The sequence below is a fragment of the Akebia trifoliata genome, chromosome 11 (genome assembly GCF_017979445.1).
Source record: "Akebia trifoliata isolate Shusen 1 chromosome 11, ASM1797944v1, whole genome shotgun sequence".
Classification (NCBI taxonomy): Eukaryota; Viridiplantae; Streptophyta; class Magnoliopsida; order Ranunculales; family Lardizabalaceae; genus Akebia; species Akebia trifoliata.
Genome location: NC_141385.1, coordinates 47,886,558 through 47,905,917, shown reverse-complemented (window position 1 = coordinate 47,905,917; position 19,360 = coordinate 47,886,558). Strand labels below are relative to the sequence as shown.

The 19,360-nt window shown below is 34.9% G+C and overlaps 1 protein-coding gene and 1 long non-coding RNA gene across 3 annotated transcripts; both read left to right on the top strand.

Annotated features, from left to right (window-relative positions):
- Nucleotides 1-1,075: 1,075 nt before the first annotated feature.
- Nucleotides 1,076-4,539, top strand: LOC147392250 (uncharacterized). Of its 2 annotated transcripts, XR_015183148.1 has the most exons (11): nt 1,076-1,317; nt 1,751-1,816; nt 1,986-2,077; nt 2,329-2,397; nt 2,497-2,562; nt 2,685-2,760; nt 2,878-2,942; nt 3,048-3,140; nt 3,227-3,307; nt 3,795-3,879; nt 4,022-4,539. It is a non-coding gene; the product is annotated as an uncharacterized LOC147392250 (long non-coding RNA). The 2 variants fall into 2 exon arrangements; XR_015183147.1 differs by having other exon boundaries at nt 1,992-2,077; nt 2,497-2,760.
- Nucleotides 4,540-18,326: 13,787 nt separating this feature from the next.
- On the top strand, nt 18,327-18,869 carry LOC147392249 (zinc-finger homeodomain protein 13-like). The gene has a single exon (XM_086459159.1). The coding sequence runs from the start codon at nt 18,327-18,329 to the stop codon at nt 18,867-18,869; it is 543 nt and encodes a 180-aa protein (XP_086315285.1).
- The last annotated feature ends 491 nt before the right edge of the window (nt 18,870-19,360 follow it).

Sequence of the window (19,360 nt, the reverse complement as noted above, 5' to 3'; positions counted from 1 at the left end):
GGTCTATCGAATAAAAAATTTGACAATAAAAAATTTGACCTCTTACTCTGTCGAATTTTATGAAATTTGATTGCGCAAGGTCGTCAAATTTGAGTATTTTTTCACATTGTGGCATATATGTAATAATAAAGGAATTGGGGGTCTTTTAGTTAAGTTTACATTAAAGCAATTAAGATTGGTGGGTCCCACCTAACAAAAACTGTGCTAGTATTTTAGGCATGTTTTAAAAACCGGACCCATAATCAAACCGAAATATTTGCTTCACTGGTCGAACCGACCAGGCTTCAATTTGGTTGAACCAATTTATATTTACTATGTATATATTCTAAAAAAAAATATAGTTGAAGAAAAAAGAAAAATAGATGATAAATAAATTAATATAATTAAGATTTAAGAAATTAATTTTTTTAAGTAATATAAATTTTAATTTTAATTATTATTCAATAAAGGATAATTAGATTGAAACTTTAACAAAGATGCATGTATAAGCAACTTTATGGACTTTTCATTATATCTCTAATATTTTATTTTAAAAAGGTTTCTGCAGAAATTTATTTAAGAAGGATGTCGTATTTGCACGCTGTTTAAGTCAAAAAGTATTTAACATTTTATTTAGAAGTTTTCCACCAATTTTACGAACTTAGATCGTAAAATTTGTCGGTTTTAACAGTTGGATCATTAATTCACATGAACCGACATTATTTTATGTAAGTTTCGGTTCTCAAGGAATTGAATCGAAATTTGTAAGAATTTCGGTCAGACCCGATTGGACCGTCGGTCCAGCCTGATTTTTAAAACACTGATTTTAGGAGGGTATCGTGTGTCATTTTGTAAATAATGCACTACGTCACATTGGGTATTAGCGACTAATATTTTGCGCTAAAAACGACTGTTAAAGACCGTCCTTAATGGCAACAATTCTTGACAGTCGTTATTTTCTTAAGTAGCATAGAAAGATATTATGTGATACGGTTGATCAAATCTCACCAGCACGTTCCCTCTCTCTCTCTCTCTCTCTCTGTCTCTCATTCTCTCGCTCCCAAATTCTCTTGGTTTGCACACACACACACTCTCTCTCTCTCTATATATCTTTCTCTCTCCACAACTTCCCAGACCTAGGTTCGTGCACTCTCTCTATTTCTCTCTCCTTTTACAGATTCCTAGATCTAGGGTTCACAGAGATCACAAGTCGAAAATGAAGAAACTCAAATACTAGGGTTTATGTTCTTCGATTAGAACTTAAGATTAATTGCATCTCTCACTACTCTTCGATTCAATCAAAGAATAACAAAACGACTTTTCGATTTCTTTATTCAGGTAAGGTTTTATTCTCTTTATCTTTCTTTCCATCTTCCGAGATTTGGGATTTTGAGATTCTTTGATCACATGAGGTTTCTACACTGGTAGATTGAATACTTTAGAATTGTTGAATGATCTGAGTTTTTTTTTTTTTGGTAATTAGGATTTGGTAACTAAGAAAGATGAAACTTTGACCAGACACCCAATTTAAGGTTGTTTAAAAAAAAAAAAAAATTTTGTTTCAATTTCTCTTACTTGAACTATCAATTTCTCACTACTCAGAATTTGTAGATCAAGATTCTCTAGTTCTATCCATGTTATAACTTTTAATATCTTAAAATTTATTTCCTTTTACCAAAATATCCTCTTACTGAATGGTGGGTTCAAATTATCTTTTTGATTATTTTTTAATATGCATCTAACATCTATTATGAATTTGTTTAATGCAAAGGGCTTTGGATGGACATTACAAGAAGCTAAAATTCATATGGTTATTGATTACTTCAGTGAATCTGAGGTGAGCAGTCTTTCTTGATCGCCAAATTTATCTCTTTTTGAACAATTAAGTTAAAGATAATTTTCAGCTGTTGAGCCATATGCATTTTGAACGAGTTTACTGCTTTTGTATCTAGTCTTTTCAGTTCACTATCATTTGGGCGAAAGTTCTAACATTATTTTTGTTGAAGTTGTAGTGGAAGGTGATCTCTGAGGTGCTTTAGCCAAATTCACGACATCTCTCTGAGCTTTATGCACTCAAGCAAAGTACTCACTACCAGAAGTAAGTATTATTATCACTCGATCCTTTGTAGAAGTCGTTATATTATCTTGTAATACGATGATGCAAGGGTGTTCTTCATATTTTCCTTGTTTCCTTACATAACATTCATTTGGATTTCTGTGTGGCAACATCGTCCAATACTTTTCCAGCATGTCACATATGCTTACGTCCTCTATTCCCAATTCAAATAATTAAGCATTATCATCTCCTCAAATATATTGTTACGCCTCTGTATATCTTGATCTTAAAAGGGACCTTTGACACTCGAGCTTGTTGGAAGACTTTCAACGGGATATGCGATGGGTGTTTTTTACTACGTGGTATATGTGCTTTTCTTTCTCTTTTCGGTTAAAAAGTATTTCTCTAAATCTTCAAAATTCTACTTTTAGTTTTAATGTCATTACTAAATCGATAAACAGGTACCCATGTTCATAGCTGAAATAGCACCCAAGAATCTTCAGGGAATCTTGACGACATTAAATCAGGTTAAAAGTACTGCAACAGAAAAGTGGGTTACTGAAATTATTGATCTACATACTCACCTTAATTCAAAAATACATAAAAATAAAGGATCACTACTGCTTACATTTTTCTATGTGTTTTACAGCTTATGATCGTTTGTGGAATGTCGGTGTCGTACATAATAGGGACAGTTTTGACATGGCGGGCTTTAGCTCTAACCGGTGAAATTCTAGAACTCTAGTCAATCATACTTATAAGAAACAAAAATGGTTTTATAAGGGAAATCAATAGTTAATGGGCACTATGAGAAGAAACTGATTGAAGGAGTTTCCTTGCAGCACTGATCCCGTGCGTTATTCTCATCATGGGTCTCTTTTTCATTCCTGAGTCTCCCCGATGACTGGTAAGTGCAATTACGGTGAATATGGTTGTTTCTCGTGTATCGTATGAGAAACGAAGAGGACATATATGATTGTAGACTTGTAGAATAATTTTATTGTATTTGTAGGCAAAGATAGGACGTCAAAAGGAGTTCAAAGGGGCACCAAGGAAACTTCAGGGCAAAGATGCAGATATTTCTCATGAAGCAGCTGAAACCCAAGTTCTTCTCAACTCTAAATACCAATTTATTTGCATAAGAAGCTTAGAAGATAGATGTGAGGGACTAATAATTCTGTTTCATTGCAGGATTAAATAGAATCACTTCAACATCTCCCAAAATCCAGAATGCTGGATTTATTTCAAAGAAGATACTTGCAGTCAGTCATTGTAAGTGCATCTCTCTTACCCAACTAAACGAGTATTGTGGAACTTTATCGAATTGGATGATCTGATGTCCCCATTTCTCAATTAATTGTTGCACCATGGACTATTGATTCTAGGTCCATTGTTTTCAGATAATTAAAGTGTCTACGTTGCTGCAAACAAAACATCATTCATCTTTGGCCTTAATCAATCTCTTTTAGAACATTCAATCCCTAAAGCAATATCCTTTTCAAGCTCTCATCCCTCATCGATAACAAAACAATATGACGAAAACGGTCAATTTGGGCTAGAAGGCCATCAACTTTTACTACCATAGCCTCTCTATATCTTTCCTTATAAAAGTTGCAATATATGTACTCTGTCTTGGTTTGACTTATTTCGAAGCCCTTGGACTCCAAATGCATCCCTCCACATCCTTTGTTTAATTTCACATTTCTTTTTTTTTATTCTTATAATTAATAATATTGATCTAGCAATATTTGATGATCAGATTGGAGTTGGATTGATGGTCTTCCAACAATTCGGAGGAATTAATGGAATCTGTTTTTACGTGAGCGAGATTTTTGTGTTTGCAGGTAAAGATACCTTGTCTAGGATCATTCTTACATTTCCATTAGAAAATAAAAATGTTGAATTTCTACACCTCCAGACACCCCATTTTGGATTCCCATGGCATGATCTCACTACCTACTTAATTAGACAAATTTCCTATTGTAGGTGGTGGACACAACTCCTTTAAGGATAGTGCTGAAGCTAGGAGAAGGATGAAAAGGAATAAGTTCTTGGAAAAGGCAGTGGATGTAGAAGAACTATATGGAGAGGAGGAAGCATGGACGTGGAAGAACTATGTGGGATGATTTCAATCACAGCAATAAGGCAATTTCTTTTGCCAATCATTTTCAAAACAGTAGGTTTGTCGAATTCATGCTAGAAATCTATTGGGAACTCCCTCCAGTGGCTAGCCCTTCCCTTACTCATTAGACAAGATATGATCCTGCCCGTACACCCAGCCCGATTGTTAAAGATGACAGGTTTGGTTTGTTTCAAAGACTTGGATTGTCTACGATTGAGACTTCTGTATTCAACGGATACATAGGAAGATGGTATATCTTCAAATATCTAAATTTAGCTCTTAAAACTATCATGAGTAGATGGAAGTATTTTTTTTTATTGGTAAGCTGAGGCTCTAAAGGGTCCCACCCTTATATATTAAAAGCAGCTAAAGCCGAAGATAACAAACATTGAGATCCTCAATGAGGATGTTATACAGATCCACAGGAACATTTGAAGAATCTAAAATATAAAAGTTATCATTTGAAGAATCTAAAATATAAAAGTTATCATTTAATGCTCCTCTTCTTGCCAACCAATCAGTTGCTTTATTTGATTCTCGCCAAGAAAATTTCAGCACGACTAAATTAAAACACCTCACAGCATTTTTAATCTCTCTGACGAGATTTATTAATATCCATGGAGTATTCCATTCATCCTTAATCCCTTGGACAACAACTAGCGAATCTGAATTTACAATTATATTCGAGAACCCTCTTATACTTAGATGATTCAAACCTTTGAGCATTGCATCCATTTCAATAGCTATGATATCTGTATGATTCGAGCGACCAAAACTAGCAGTAACCATTTCTCCATGATTGTTTCTTGCTATAAAATCAAATCTAGCACCATTTTTTGACAGTGATCCATCCGTGTTTATTTTATAACGCCCATCTAATAACTTGACAGTCTTTAGCTATTAACATTCCATTACACCCCAAATCTGGATCAAATTGAGAATATCAGAATTAGACGTCTTCAGACCTTCCAGCTTACCACATACATCAGCAATAATTAATCGACAAAGCTGCTGCCCATTGACCTCTTTATCATAAAAAATTTGACAGTTATGTTCATGCCAAATATGATAAATGGTTGAGTAGAACAATAGACTCAGAATGCTAGATATGTTTGATTGATTTACAATGAATTCAACTTTCTCTTCTATACTACCCAATGTTTCTCTTGCTATCTCTGCCCAATTCAACACTTTCTTCCAACTTTCACTAGTATAGCTGAACTTAAAAAATAAATGCTCATTATCCTCCACATCATTTCAGTACAACACACACAGAGATACCAGCACTATACCTCTCTTCCTCTGGTTCTCTACTGTTAACTGACTTCTGTTCATCGTGATCCAAGCAATAAAGGAATGTCGAGGAATTTTTAGCTTGTTCCATACTACTTTATACCAATTAATATTCTCATCATGTCTTCTAATTGAGTTCCATGCTAATTTCAAGGTGAATTTCCCATTAGAATTCTCCTTCCAAACTATACTATCTTTTTCATTCGGCCAAGGAGGATGGTGAGCTTCAACTTTATTTGCAATCTTTGTTAGTCTGATATCATCTCTAACAAGGCCTTCCCATCCGTTATTCCCTGCAAAACCAGAAACCATAGCATTAAGGTTGGTATTCATATGAAAAGCAAGTCTTCTCTCAAATTGGTCAACCAAAGTGCTATCCTCTAATCACGGGTCTTTCCAAAAATATATTGTAGATCCATCCCTTAGTAAGAATTTAATATGATTTTTAGTAAAATCTTGGACCTTCAAAATACCTCTCCATGCCCAAGAAGCATCATTCAAAGGGATACATCCCCAAATATGATTTTTTTTTTCCTGATTTTGTTATTACAATTTCATTTGTTGTGATTGGTGAATTAGAGGACCGTCTTATTGTTTGTTAAACCTCCATATTTGACGGCCATAGACTAAAGAATTTTTTTTAAAAGTTTTTTGAAGCTCATCCTCCAATAATTTGACAGTTCAAGGCCGTAAAAAAAAAAAAGCAATTCTACAAGAAAATATTTGACAGGCAAATCCATCAAATTTCTCAAAATTTGACAGACCGAGATTGTCAAATATGGGCTATTTTCACATGGTGTTAAGAATTACTTTTCAAGCCGAGGAAGTATTCTGTGATGCTTGATAAGACCAAATATCTACATTCCAAATATATCGAGACCTCATCCAATTGGACCAAATAGTCTTATTTTCAAGCATATACCAAAAACGTTTTGCCATTCCCACTTTATTTGATTCCCTCAGATTTCAAATGCCAATGGCCCCCAAAAAGAATAGGTTTACACATTTTTCTTGCCATCGAATAAGATGAATAGAGTCTGGTAAATTGGGACTCCTCCATAAAAAATTACTGAAGAGAGATTCTATTTTTTTTTTAATACACTGATAGGTATATTAAAAGAAGCTGACCAATAGATTTGGAAGCTAGAGAGAACCGAATTGATAAGTTCTATCTGGCCCGTGTAAGATCGAAATAAAGATTTTCACCCTTCCATTCATTCTGCTATTTGATCTATAAGGGGTTGACAAAAGGAGTGGGTTAACCAAGATTAAAAAATGGAACACCCAAGTAACGAATAGGGAAAGACCGTTTATTAAATCCAAGGATTTCCAACGCCGAAGTTTGATCAATACAAGAGTTACTAAAATTCATCGAACTCTTTTTATCATTCACTTGCAGACCAAAAAGATTATAAAAATGATCTAGCACTTTATGAACATTTAAAAGCGAATCTTTATCATCTTGGGAAAATATTATCACATCATCCTCAAAAATCAAATGAGAACTACCTTGAACACCAAAGACACTAGGGATTAGAATATCATTAGAATAAACCTCCTTGAAAATCAAACAAGTGAATGCTTCCATAACTAGGGTAAAGAGATTGGGAGAAAGTGGATCTCCTTCTCGTAATCCTCTTCACTTTAAAAAAATCCATGGGAAGATCCATTAACCTGAACAGAAAATTTAGGAGTGGAAATACACTCCATTATGAGATTAACCCATGGTAAAGGACATCTCAGTTGAAGAACCAACTCAAGAAATAACCAAATAACAGTCATAAGCTTTGCGAAGATCAATTGTTGCCCAAAATGATTTAGGGCCTTTAGAAGATTGGAAGTTATGGACCATTTAATGGGCTAGGATAAAGTTATCCTTGATTTTCCTCCCTTCCACAAATGCAGATTGAAACGGACTAATAATAGATGGGAGACACACAGATAGATAGTTACAAAGGGCAATCGATCTAAACTTTTCAAGTTTTTTAGCATTTTCCTCCTTAGGAATTAAACACATGAGAGTGGTATTAATTTCTTTCAGTAATTTCCCCAGTTGAAAAAATCCAGCACGACATCACAGATATCAGAGCCATCTATATCCTAATAAGCAGTGAAAAACTCCGTGCCAAAACCATCTGGCCCCAGGGATTTATTTCTCAGAGAATTAAAAACCACCTATTTTATTTCCTTTGCAGTCACACGATTTAATAAAATCTGGTTATGTTCCAAAGAAGATTTAGAACTAAAAGGAATATTAGTAATTACAGTGGGTGATCTATTTTTGAAAATGTTGGAATGGAATTCAACCTCTCAAGCTTCAATACTAGCTTCATCAGAAAGAGTTTCCCCTCGACCATTCTCAAGCTCCATAATACCATTTCTTGCAATATTAGAAGCCACCAAGCAATGAAAAAATCTTGTGTTTCAGTCTCCTTCTTTAAGCCACTGTATATGGGATTTTAGGTGATAGAAATTTTCTTCAATTGTCAGTTCCGGATTATACATCTTCAGAGCCACTTTTTCTTGCTCAGCAAGCCTGAAGTTTAGAGGATCTACTTGGATTTTCTTTTGAATATAAAAAATATCTTATTTAGCTTGATCTATTCTGATATTAATGTTACCAAAAGTATCCCTATTCCAAGATCGGAGATCAATTTTTCGTGATCTTAATTTCCAAGCCACTTTAAACATTGGATTTCCAAAAAATTGAGCACTCCAAGCATATTTCACAATCTCCTTCACCTCTGGCCGATCAATCCAGAAACTAAAGAATTTTTTTTTTGTTGCAAATCCACCAACATTCCCCTCCGGAAACATAAACAGAATTGGCGCATGATTCGAAACTCCCTGGGGGAGATAATTTAACACCATTTGAGGGAATCGAATTAACCATTCTGAGTTAATCAATGCTCTATCAAGCCTACTCAGGATTTGTCTTGAGCTAGAGTATTTATTACACCAAGAAAACCAATCATCAAAAGTTTTTAAGTCTAAGAGACCAATTGTAGTAATGCATTCATTGAAATCTCTCATTGAATGTAAAGATACTGGCCTTTATGCCACCTTTTCCTCCTGAAATCGAATTGTATTGAAATCGCCCAAGATTACCCAAGGATTACTTGTGGCAATAACTTGAAGTTCTTCCCATAGAATTATCCTTTCAGATTCTAGATTACCCGCATAAACAAAATTTATTTTATATCCCATTTCGTCCCTCAATCTTTTTAACTGACAGTGAATCAGTTGTTCAGATTCAAAGATTTTAATAAGAGAGAACTTCATCGGGTTCTAACCAACCAGACAAATTCCACTTTTTCGGTCCACTTGAAATCATGAATTGATCTTCTTTTATTAGGATCATTAAGCCCCTCACGTTCCACATGACGACCGACATTAAGAACTAATATTTGGAATTTTCTCCTTCCAGAGGGTAACTTTTGATCTAGTATTCCTCATATTGATCTCAAGATTTTCTGCATTTTTAGTCTTGTTTTTTCCTCCCTTCTTCTTTTTTCTGGATACAGGTGGGACGCTAGAAGCTTTGGTATCCTTTTCAATGTTATGAAACTGCATCTCAAGCACAGACTCAGAAAAAGAGCTGTCTACAGTTGTGTTATTTCCATTATCTTGAGAATTGCCTTCAAATTCAGAGTCCAACACATCAAACGCATTCGCAATTTTCATTGGCTCAATGAATAACGTAATCTCCAATCCCTTGGAGATATCCTCACCTCAAACTTTGATTTGTTTCCCATCATGTGGTTGAATTTTCTCACCGTTAGAAGTATTTCTAGTTTGTGATTTACCTTTGACAGATTCCCAACCAAAATTCGAATTCTGAACATTCAATGGTGATTTTGTAGGAGTAAAGAGTGGTGCAACCACAATTGCTTGAGATACTCCCGATTTTTCTCCAACTAGATCACCAATCGGATTGGTTTCACCAGACGTAATCTGAACACTTTGAATTACCACATTAGTCTGTTGAGTCACCACCATCTCTGTGTTTGACTGAGAATGTGTGACAGAAAATAGTCTCAATGATTGTTTCTGTTTTGGTAGCAGAATTTTAGGAATTAGTTGCTTCTTTGACTCAACTTAGTTAGGTGATATATTCTAGGAAGGTTGTTGAGTAGTGTAGTGTTTCTAGGAAGTTTGTTAGTAGTGTTGCCTTGTATTTTTGGTTTCCTATTACTGTAATCATCTATAAAAAGTGCTTGTGTTCAACAATTTGGTATAAGAGCAAAACACTTGGTGTTCTCAATCAAAGATAGAAGTAAATCCAGAACAACTTTGATCAAGGACCAGGTTAAAAAGATTGCAGATCTAGCATCTCACCTTATGCATTGCTATTGGCTTGATCAATCAAATAGATCTTGTCAATTCAGTAAACGACATTTAGAAGCTGAACAACACAAATTACCAATACTTGAATTCTTGCATAAAATCCAAACTTCAAAGACAGGATCTGTGGGAGGTGGTGAATGGTGCTAATGTCAGACCTCCCAATGGTATTGCAGAGACTGCAGATGCTTCAAGAAGTGGAGGGTTAAAGCTGGCAAGGCTTTATTCGTGTTGAAAGCAACCATCAACTGCTCGATCATATTCGAGAGATTAGAACTTCTCCAAAGGAAGCATGGGATTCATTTGCTACCTTGTTCTCTAAAACAAATGATGCTCGACTACAAATGCTTGAGAATGAAGTCGGTTCAATCTTTAAGGGAACATAACATTTCTTAATACTTCATGAAGGTCAAAGGGATTTTTCATGAGATTTCTCAACTTGATGAAGAATCTAAAATCACCGATGCACGTATGTGAGGAATAATTATTCGTGGATTGAAGCCGGAGTGCAATGGGTTTGTTACTGCAATCCAGGGATGGTCAATTTAGCCAAGTATACTTGAATTGGAAAGCCTTTTGGCTAACTAGGAAAGCTTAGCCAAACAAATGGCTGGTGTCTCATTGAAGGAGAATGAAGAAGTGCTCTTTGTTGGTCGGGGAAGAAAGCATCTCAAAGGCAAGCCTAAGCCGAAGCCAAAATAGGGGCAAAATGGTACTCAAGGTGAGGAAGTCTCAAAATTTAACGAGTTTGGGAGATGAGCTCAAAACTCCGCAATGAAGAAATCTTGCTACAACTGTGAAAGATTTGACCATTTTACTCGAGATTGTCACTTTCCTAAGAAAAAAAAAGTAGAGGAAGGAAATGCTGCAACATCAAATGGTCATCAACATAAAGATGATGATGATGTAGACGAATGGAGTGCCTTTATGTGCATCGTTGAAGATCAACAAGGTTCATTTGTAAAAGCATTAACAACCACAAAAATAGTTGTTGCTACTAGCTCCATGGAGGCGAACAAATCAGATCGAATATACTATTCTAAGGATTGGATAGTCGATTCAGGGTGTTCAAACCACATGATTGGTGATGAGCAAAAGTTTGTAACAAAATCTGAATACAAAGGAGGGCGAATGGTGGTGACAACAAACAATGCAAAATTGTCTATTACTCATGTAGGCGATGTTACATGCATGATGTAATCTAACAAGGAGTGTTCTTTATTCAAGGATGTCTACCACTTTCCAGATATGAAGAAGAACCTAACGTTTATTTGTCAACTAACAAAATCAAGTAATTTTGTATTTTTTGGACTTGATGATGTTAAGATCTACAAGCAACTACAGATTTCAAGTACTCCTCTTTTGGAGGGAAGGAGACTAGAATTAGTTAATGTGATCAAGACGCATACGTAGATAAAACTCGAAAGAATGAAACTACAGATCTATGGCATGCTCGACTTGCATATGTTGGGTATAAAAAGTTGAAAGCGATGATGAACAAGCAACTATTGAAAGGACTTCCCCAATTGGATGTTTGTCATGATGTAGCATGTCCCGATTGTCAATACGAGAAGGCACATCAGCTTCCTTACATCGAGTCATCTTTTCGGGCAAGGAAATCACTCGAACTAGTACACTCAAACGTGTTAGGAAAAGTTAGAGTACCATCTATTGGAGGTGTGTGTTACATGTTGAAATCTATTGATGATTTTTTTCGTTATGTTTGGGTGTATTTTTTGGAAGAAAAATCTGAAGTACTTGGAAAGTTTATGGCATTCCGCGAAGAAGTAGAAAATGATCTTAATTGTAAGATCAAATGTCTAAAGACTGATAATGGAAGAGAGTACTCATCGAATGAGTTCAAAATGTACTTGCTTAAACATAGAATACACATACAAGTTACTTGTCCTCACACACCTCAACAAAATAGGGTGGTGAAGAGGAAAAGTAGGCATCTAACAGAAACATCTCGAAGCATAATGCATGAGAAGAATGTACCAGCTTGTTTTTGGGTAGAATGCATGAAAACAACCACCTATGTTACAAATCGTCTTCCTCAACCGAAACTCAGGTTTATCTCAACATATGAAAAACTCTTTGGAATCAAACCAGTTGTAAGGCATCTTCGAATTTTTGGTTCAGTATGTTAAATGTTTGTACCAAATCAATTGCACAACAAACTTCATAAGAAAGCAATTCAGTGTATATTCACCAAGTATGACTAGGAGAGGAAAGGTTGAAGATGTGTGGATCCCACAATAGCTTGTGTATACATTTCAAGAAATGTTGTGCTCGATGAGGCGTTTTCATGGTGGTCATTTGATCAAGTCACTCTCCAAGACAATGATAAACTTTAAATGAAGTTGCAAGAGAAAATAAATTCTGAAGATTCAGTTAAATTTGAGCTTACCTCAGATGATCCTGAAATGGAGAATCTGTTGCGTATTTTACGCACACAAGTATGCGTATCAAAACAAGTAATAAAGTGTTGAGAAAGTATTATTTTCATGAAGACTAAATACCAATCAATTGCAAATTACCAATCTATCTCACTCTAATTTTATCCAAATAATAGTAAAAATAGGATTTAAAAATAAAGAAGAAAAATAACACAAATAATAAGTTTCAAGATTAAGATTAATGAGTGATGAAATCTAGGTTTATAATTTCCCCTAAACTTTTCACTTGATTAGATTCTCCTTTCTTCTATGATAAATTAATCCACTATAATTATTACTCAAGAATACTAAATTCTTTACAAGCCTCTATTGAAGGTCATGTAAAAATACATTCCTAAATTAACTCCCTATATGTCTATGAGAATTAAATCAAGAATAATTCATTAAGAATAAACTCTCATAAAGGATCTACATACAACGTGAGTATATGCTTATCTCAAATTAACACATGTTATTCTATTTAGGTCATGAACACAAAACAACTCTGTCGATATTATAAGATTCACCAATTTAATTCAATCAATGATTAGTTAATTAAATCGCATTAAACATAGGATAAAATAAATAATTACATGTAAAAATAATCATAGAAAAAAGAAAAAAAAATTAATCAAGCATCATGAATGAGTTCTATTATAAACTTAGAATGGAAATTAGTTCATCATTGAAAATAAAACACAATCACACAAATATTCATTCGTTTTTAGAGATTACAACGATTAGAATCCCAATGAAGTAAATCAACAAGATATTCCAATGATTTCAAAAGTTTCAAATCAGCAAAATCCATGGCAATTAGGTCTTCATCAGACACAAACAACTGAAGAAATGAGGGAGTCTCAATTGGAAGAGCTCAAAGTTGAAGAAGCTGGGAGTGAGGTATGAAAATCGTCTCGGATTCGCAAGCTAAATCCAAAGTATATGAATGTAGCATTTGCAATAGCTGTTAATGATAAAGATGGTATCATAGAATTAGCATCTTATGAGGATGCTCAAGGCATTTTTGAATGGGAGGAAGTAATGATAGAGGAGATCTCAACTTTGAAGAAAAATGAGATGTGGGATTTAGTGTCAAGGCCAGTTGGAATAATGCCCATTACTTGCAAGTGGGTGTATAATGTCAAAATCAAACTAGATGGATCAATAGAAAAGTACAAAGCTCGACTTGTTGCTCATGGTTTTTCTCAAAAATTTGATCATGACTATGACGAGACATTTAGCCCGATAGCCAAAATTACAACAATTCATGTACTCATCACTCTTCCTGCTTGTAAACATTAGACGTATGACAAATGGATGTAAAAAATGCTTTTTTGTATGGTGAGTTGAATCATGAAATTTTCATGGAGCAACCCAAGGGGTTCGTGAACTCTAAAAATCCATAATATGTTTGCAAGTTGAAAAAGGCTTTATACGGTTTGAAACAAGCTCTAAGGGCTTGGTATGAGAAGATTGCAGAATTTTTAGTAGCTAGTGGATACTCAGTAGCACCTTTAAATTCAAGCTTGTTCATAAAGGCTAAGATTAATAAAATTTTAGTTATATTAGTCTATGTAGATGACTTAATTATAACTGGAGATGATCAAGAGGAAATAAAAAATGTTCAACTTAATCTTTGTACAAGATTCCAAATGAAGGAGTTTTGTGAGCTTAAGCATTTTCTTGGTCTTGAGATGAATCAAACTGAATAAGGGATTTTTCTATGCCAACATAAATATGCCACAAACTTACTTAAGTCATTCGGGATGATTGAGCGTAATACGATTGCAACTCCAATGAAAGTTAATGCGAAGCTTCAAGTAGAGGAAGAAGAAGAACTTGAAGGCTAGACTATGTATAGGAAACTAGTTGGTAGCATGATTTATTTAACCTTAACTAGGCCTGTCATAGCTCAAGCAGTAAGTGTTTTAAACCGATTCATGCAAAATCCAAGAAAACCACATCTGGATGCAATTCATTGTATATTAAGGTATGTAAAAAAGCACACTGAGTTTTGGTATTTTGTATGGAAAGGGAAACAATTGTGAAGTTGTGGGGTTTTGCGATGCTGACTACGCGGGCAATCTTTCAAATAGAAGGCCAACCATAAGTTATTTTTGCACTTTTCAAGAGTTATTTCATGGTGCAACAAGGGACAACCAACTATTTCTTTGTCTACAACTGAAGCAGAATAGCATGCAGCAGTGATGGCACCACAGGAAAGTGTATGGTTGATGCAACTGATGAAAAACTTGCATTAATCTACAAATTATGTAGTAAGGATGCATTGTGATAATGAGAGTGCAATCAAGCTTGCAGAAAATCCTATTTTCCATGCTCAAACGAAGCACGTGGAGGTCAATCATCACTTCATCAGGGAGAAAGTGCTTTGAGGAGAAGTTCATCTTATACCAATCCGCACAGATGAGCAAATTGCTGACATATTTATCAAAGAATTGTGTTACAAGAAGTTTGTGAAGTTCAAAAAGGAACTTGGTGTGATAAATAGAGAGTTGGTGCTGAGAGGAAGTGTTGAGAGACATCAACATCTCTGTGTTTGACTGAGAATGTGTGACAAAAAATAGTTTCAATAACTGTTTCTATTTTGGTAGCAAAATTTTAGGAATTAGTTGTTTCTTTGACTCAATTTAGTTAGGTGATATTCTAAGAAGGTTGTTGAGTAGTGCAGTGTTTCTAAGAAATTTGTTAATAGTGTTTCTTTGTATTTTTGATTTTCTGTTATTGTAATAATCTATAAATTTAGTAACAAATAAAATAGATAAAGTGTTTGTGTTCAACACAATCTCCACATGCATTGCCACATCAAGCTGAACACATTCAATCGCCACATCAATCCTACCTAGACTGTCACATCAGCCTGGTCACCATCCTGATCTTTTTGGTCCATTGTCACAAGTTTTTTTCCATTAACATTCATGGCTAGATTAATGTTCAATGCAAATGTATTTGCTGTGGCTAGATCCCAAGCCACACACGGAAAATTGATTATTGAAACTAATCTCTTCTAACATTCAAAACAATCAATTTCAACAATCAAATCCTAATAATGTGTTGCAAAGCAAATGCAAATAATAATAAAGAGAGTAGAGAAATGAACACAATCACAATACAAGATACATGTGGTTCACCCATAATGGGGTTACATCCACGAGCAAGCCAGCAAATAGAAATCCACTACTCAAGGAAGAAATTACAAGTATGGAGATTTATACTTACTTTCAGCTTTCCAATGAAACCCATCAAATCTCTACACCCAACTCTAGTAAGAACCCAAACAAGAAATGAATCTCACTCCCATTGTTACAAACCCTCAACAATCATGTGAAGATCACCTTAAAAAATCTTGTGCATTTAAATTTTACAAGAGAAGAAAAATACGTACAAAAAGACTCAATGTTTTCTCACACTCTCTAACAAAGAGAAAATCCCTTTTTAAAGAAACTCCCTTTATAGACAACAACTACCATCTAGGAACCCTTTTTGTTTCTACTTAAACTAATGAAATGATATTACCCAAAATACCCTTGGACAAAACCCAGTAATCTTAGGGTATGTTTGATTGCATGGAAAGTCACTTTCCATGGAATTTGAAATCCATGGAAAATTAGTTGTGGAAAATAGGTAGGGTTGGAAAATCAAATTCCATTGTTTGATTCCATCTGGACAAAATCATGGAAAAATATGAGAAAAAAGAAAAGGAGAAAGAGGAAGAAGATGAGAGGAGGGGGAGAGGAAGAAGAAGATGACGAAGAAGAGGGAGGGGGGAGGATGTTGCGACTGCGACGGCGACGGCGACGACGACGAGGGCGGTGACAGAGGTAAGTGAGGAAGATGGAGGGAGAATGTGGTGGTGGTGGTGGCGGAAGAGGTGAGGGATGGAGAAGAAGGAGAAGAAGAAAAATAATAAGAAGAGAGAGAGAAGGTGGTCGGAGACGGAATCGACGGTGACGGCGATGGCGATGGTGACGACGACAGCAAGGTTAGTGTAATGGTGGTGGTGGTGGTGATGGTGGTGGTAGTGGTGGTGGTAAGGAAGAATTGAGGATGGAAAATATAGGTGGATTTCATTTTCCCACCCATATGGGTGGGAAAGTGAAATCCATGATTTAGTGGACTTTTTAAATTGAGTGGAAAATGAATTTCCATTTCCATGTGCAATCAAACACTTGAAAAATTGATTTTCCACGGAAATTGATTTTGCACCCTATTTTCCATGTGCAATCAAACATACCCTTAATAAACAAAATAATGGTGATTTGTTGGTGTAATTTTCCTCCCCTTTCCACCTTTAGGACATTTCACATTTGAATGATCAAAGGTCCAACAAATCGTGCAAGGATTCGGCTTCCATTCATAAATGATTCTTTGAAGCCTTGAAATTTGTGAATTTAAGGAGCATCGATAAAATTATTTTTTGTATGGACTCTAACTATGCCATAAAAGCTATTAATGGTGATTTTATTCATTATTGGAATGATACATTCTTGATCTAAGAATGCTCATTTAATTTCTATTGAAGAGAGACCAACCGCGCCACAGATTTCCTTCCTAAATTAGGTGTTTTCCCGTGTTTTAAAAAATAAAATAAAAATTAAGGACTACTTCATTTTTGGAGGTTTTTTTTTTTTTTTTTTTGAGGGTAAGGACTACATCCCTACTTATCTAAGCAAAATCCTATTGGATGATTTAGTTAGATCTCATCTGTAGCATTGTCGATAGTTTATTGAATAGATGAGGTCTCCCTTCGAACCCTAGCTTATTGATAGAAAAAAAAAATCAATTTAAACTAGTTTATTTTATTAATTCATTTATTTGCTAAATTAGCAATCAGAATTATAATTAAGTGTTTTGTTGTTTGCTTAAATTATAGTATTTTAGCGTCACCAAAGAGTCGATCACGTGAACCTTTACAAAACGCATGCTGTCCAAGTTAGATGCTTATTTCCACGTTAAACTGCATAAAAAAAAGATATTCAAATGCACTCAACTGCCATGGAATGTGAGCATAGCCATTGATTTTTCCCGAGATATACAACAAAAAATCTATGGTTCTATAAACTTTCCACATCAGCTGAGTATATTTAAGTATCTTTATTTTTTTAAAGTGTGTTTTAGTATTATTCTTTCCTATTTTACCAATTTATTACTTATAAGTTTTAAGAGAGATAATTCACTGGGCAGACTTATCTGTTGTAATTTATTACAAAAACTTCCTTACTTTATAAGTTTGTTACTGAACAAACCTTGCTTTTTATGAATCAGATTAGCACGACTAATTTAGTAAGATTTCAAATCTATCTAAGGGTCATTGGGCACATATGGATTATCAAATTGAAAATCCAACAGTGCAGACTTCTAGATTTCAAGGAAAAACTCAAATTCAAAGAAAAAAAAATTCAAAAAACAATCCATTTTGAACTTTATCAAAGGTGTTAAAAAAAATGGCTATCAAAATCCTAAATTTAAAACTTAAATTAAACGGGAAAACTTACTCTTTTTTTTTTTTTTTTTTTTAAGTTCTTAAATTTTTTTCCTTTATAAGCCAGTTGAATCAGATCTGTTTTTGGATGCCATAGATTGATGTATCCACTCAAAAGACATGTTAAGTAACAAATTAAAGGCATTAATTAGAATTTTATGATGCAGATCCCCAATCTAAGATTTGGTGGGTAACAAATATCATTAAGTGAGGTTCCCTTGGAGTTGTCAGAACTTCAAGGGAGTTTTTGTAATAAAAAATAAAAGGAAAATGCAACAGTTAGCTCTGCCGGATAAATCTCTCTACTTTTTGTCACCATGCAACAAGGAATTACGCTCAATCATGTCTCTACAAATACCTTCCATTGGATCTATTGAAAGGATTGATCTGACAGATGAGACTATATAATACACAATCAGGTTATTATTGCTCCTTTGTCAATCCACTAAAATGTTTCCATCCAGAACAAATACCAATTTGTGTGTAAATTAATGTCCTAGCTGTGAATTTTTTTATAACCCTAGTGCCTCAAGCACATTATATAGATGTGCGTTTCTGTGTTTTTATGTGTCTGAGAGAGAGAGAGAGAGAGAGATGGAGGGAAATAGCGAGAGGATTGTATACAAAGAGTGCCGACGAAACTATGCTGCTACCATGGGTGTATTCGTCGGTGATGGATGTAATGAATACATGGCCGGCTATACCATGATAACTGGGCTCTACTGTGTCGCTTGCGGATGTCACCGAAACTTCCACCACAAAGTGGTTCAAAACAACACTGGTGTTGTTACCATTGCTGATACTGGCAACAGGGTTGAGGGCAGTCATCGCTTAAGAGATGTGCCAGTTGCAGTTGGTATGAACAACAGAATTTTAGAGGCTGTCCCAATTGCGACCGAAGCACCGCAGGGGACCAGGAGAAGGAGTACTGTTTATACTTCATATCAGAAAGAGAGGATGAGGGCTTTTGCTGAAAGTCTTGGGTGGAAGATGCCCAAGAGGGATCGGAAGGCTGAACTTCAACATTTCTGTGACGAGATCGGGGTTTCGAGAAAGAACTTCCAGATCTGGCTGAATAACCACAAGAATAAGCAGCTTGCTCTTCCTTATCCTCACCCTCATCCTCCTCCTCAGTGAAGTTTAAGAGTTGGGAGTTCTGTTCAAGGTTTTTTTCTTTATATATGTGTGTCTTCGTGTTTGTTTCTGTTTCTGTTTTTTTCTTTCTTTATTTTTGGCTTTTGTTTTTGTTTCTGCCATGTGGTACTGTTAATTGATTTCTGTTATACCTGTTTTAAAAAATATATATGTTACTGTCTTCCCATATGTTTTGTTATTGAGTATGATTAGTTATTCACCTTTTTTTTTTTTTTTGGGAAAAGCAAGAGAATTTCATTAAATAAAACAATAGGAATTAAAAAGATTACAGATGTCTTGGTGTTGAATAGAAGTGGCCATTCACAGTTAGTGGCCCTGGCAATGGCTACCCGACCAGCAACAACAGCTTCAATCAATTATTATTATTTTTAATTAATAGTTCATGCCTGCTAGTCTAATGGAGTACCAAACAAATTTTGACAAAAGTATCCCCAAAGATGAAGCTATCTAAATGATCTTGTTCTTGGATGCCC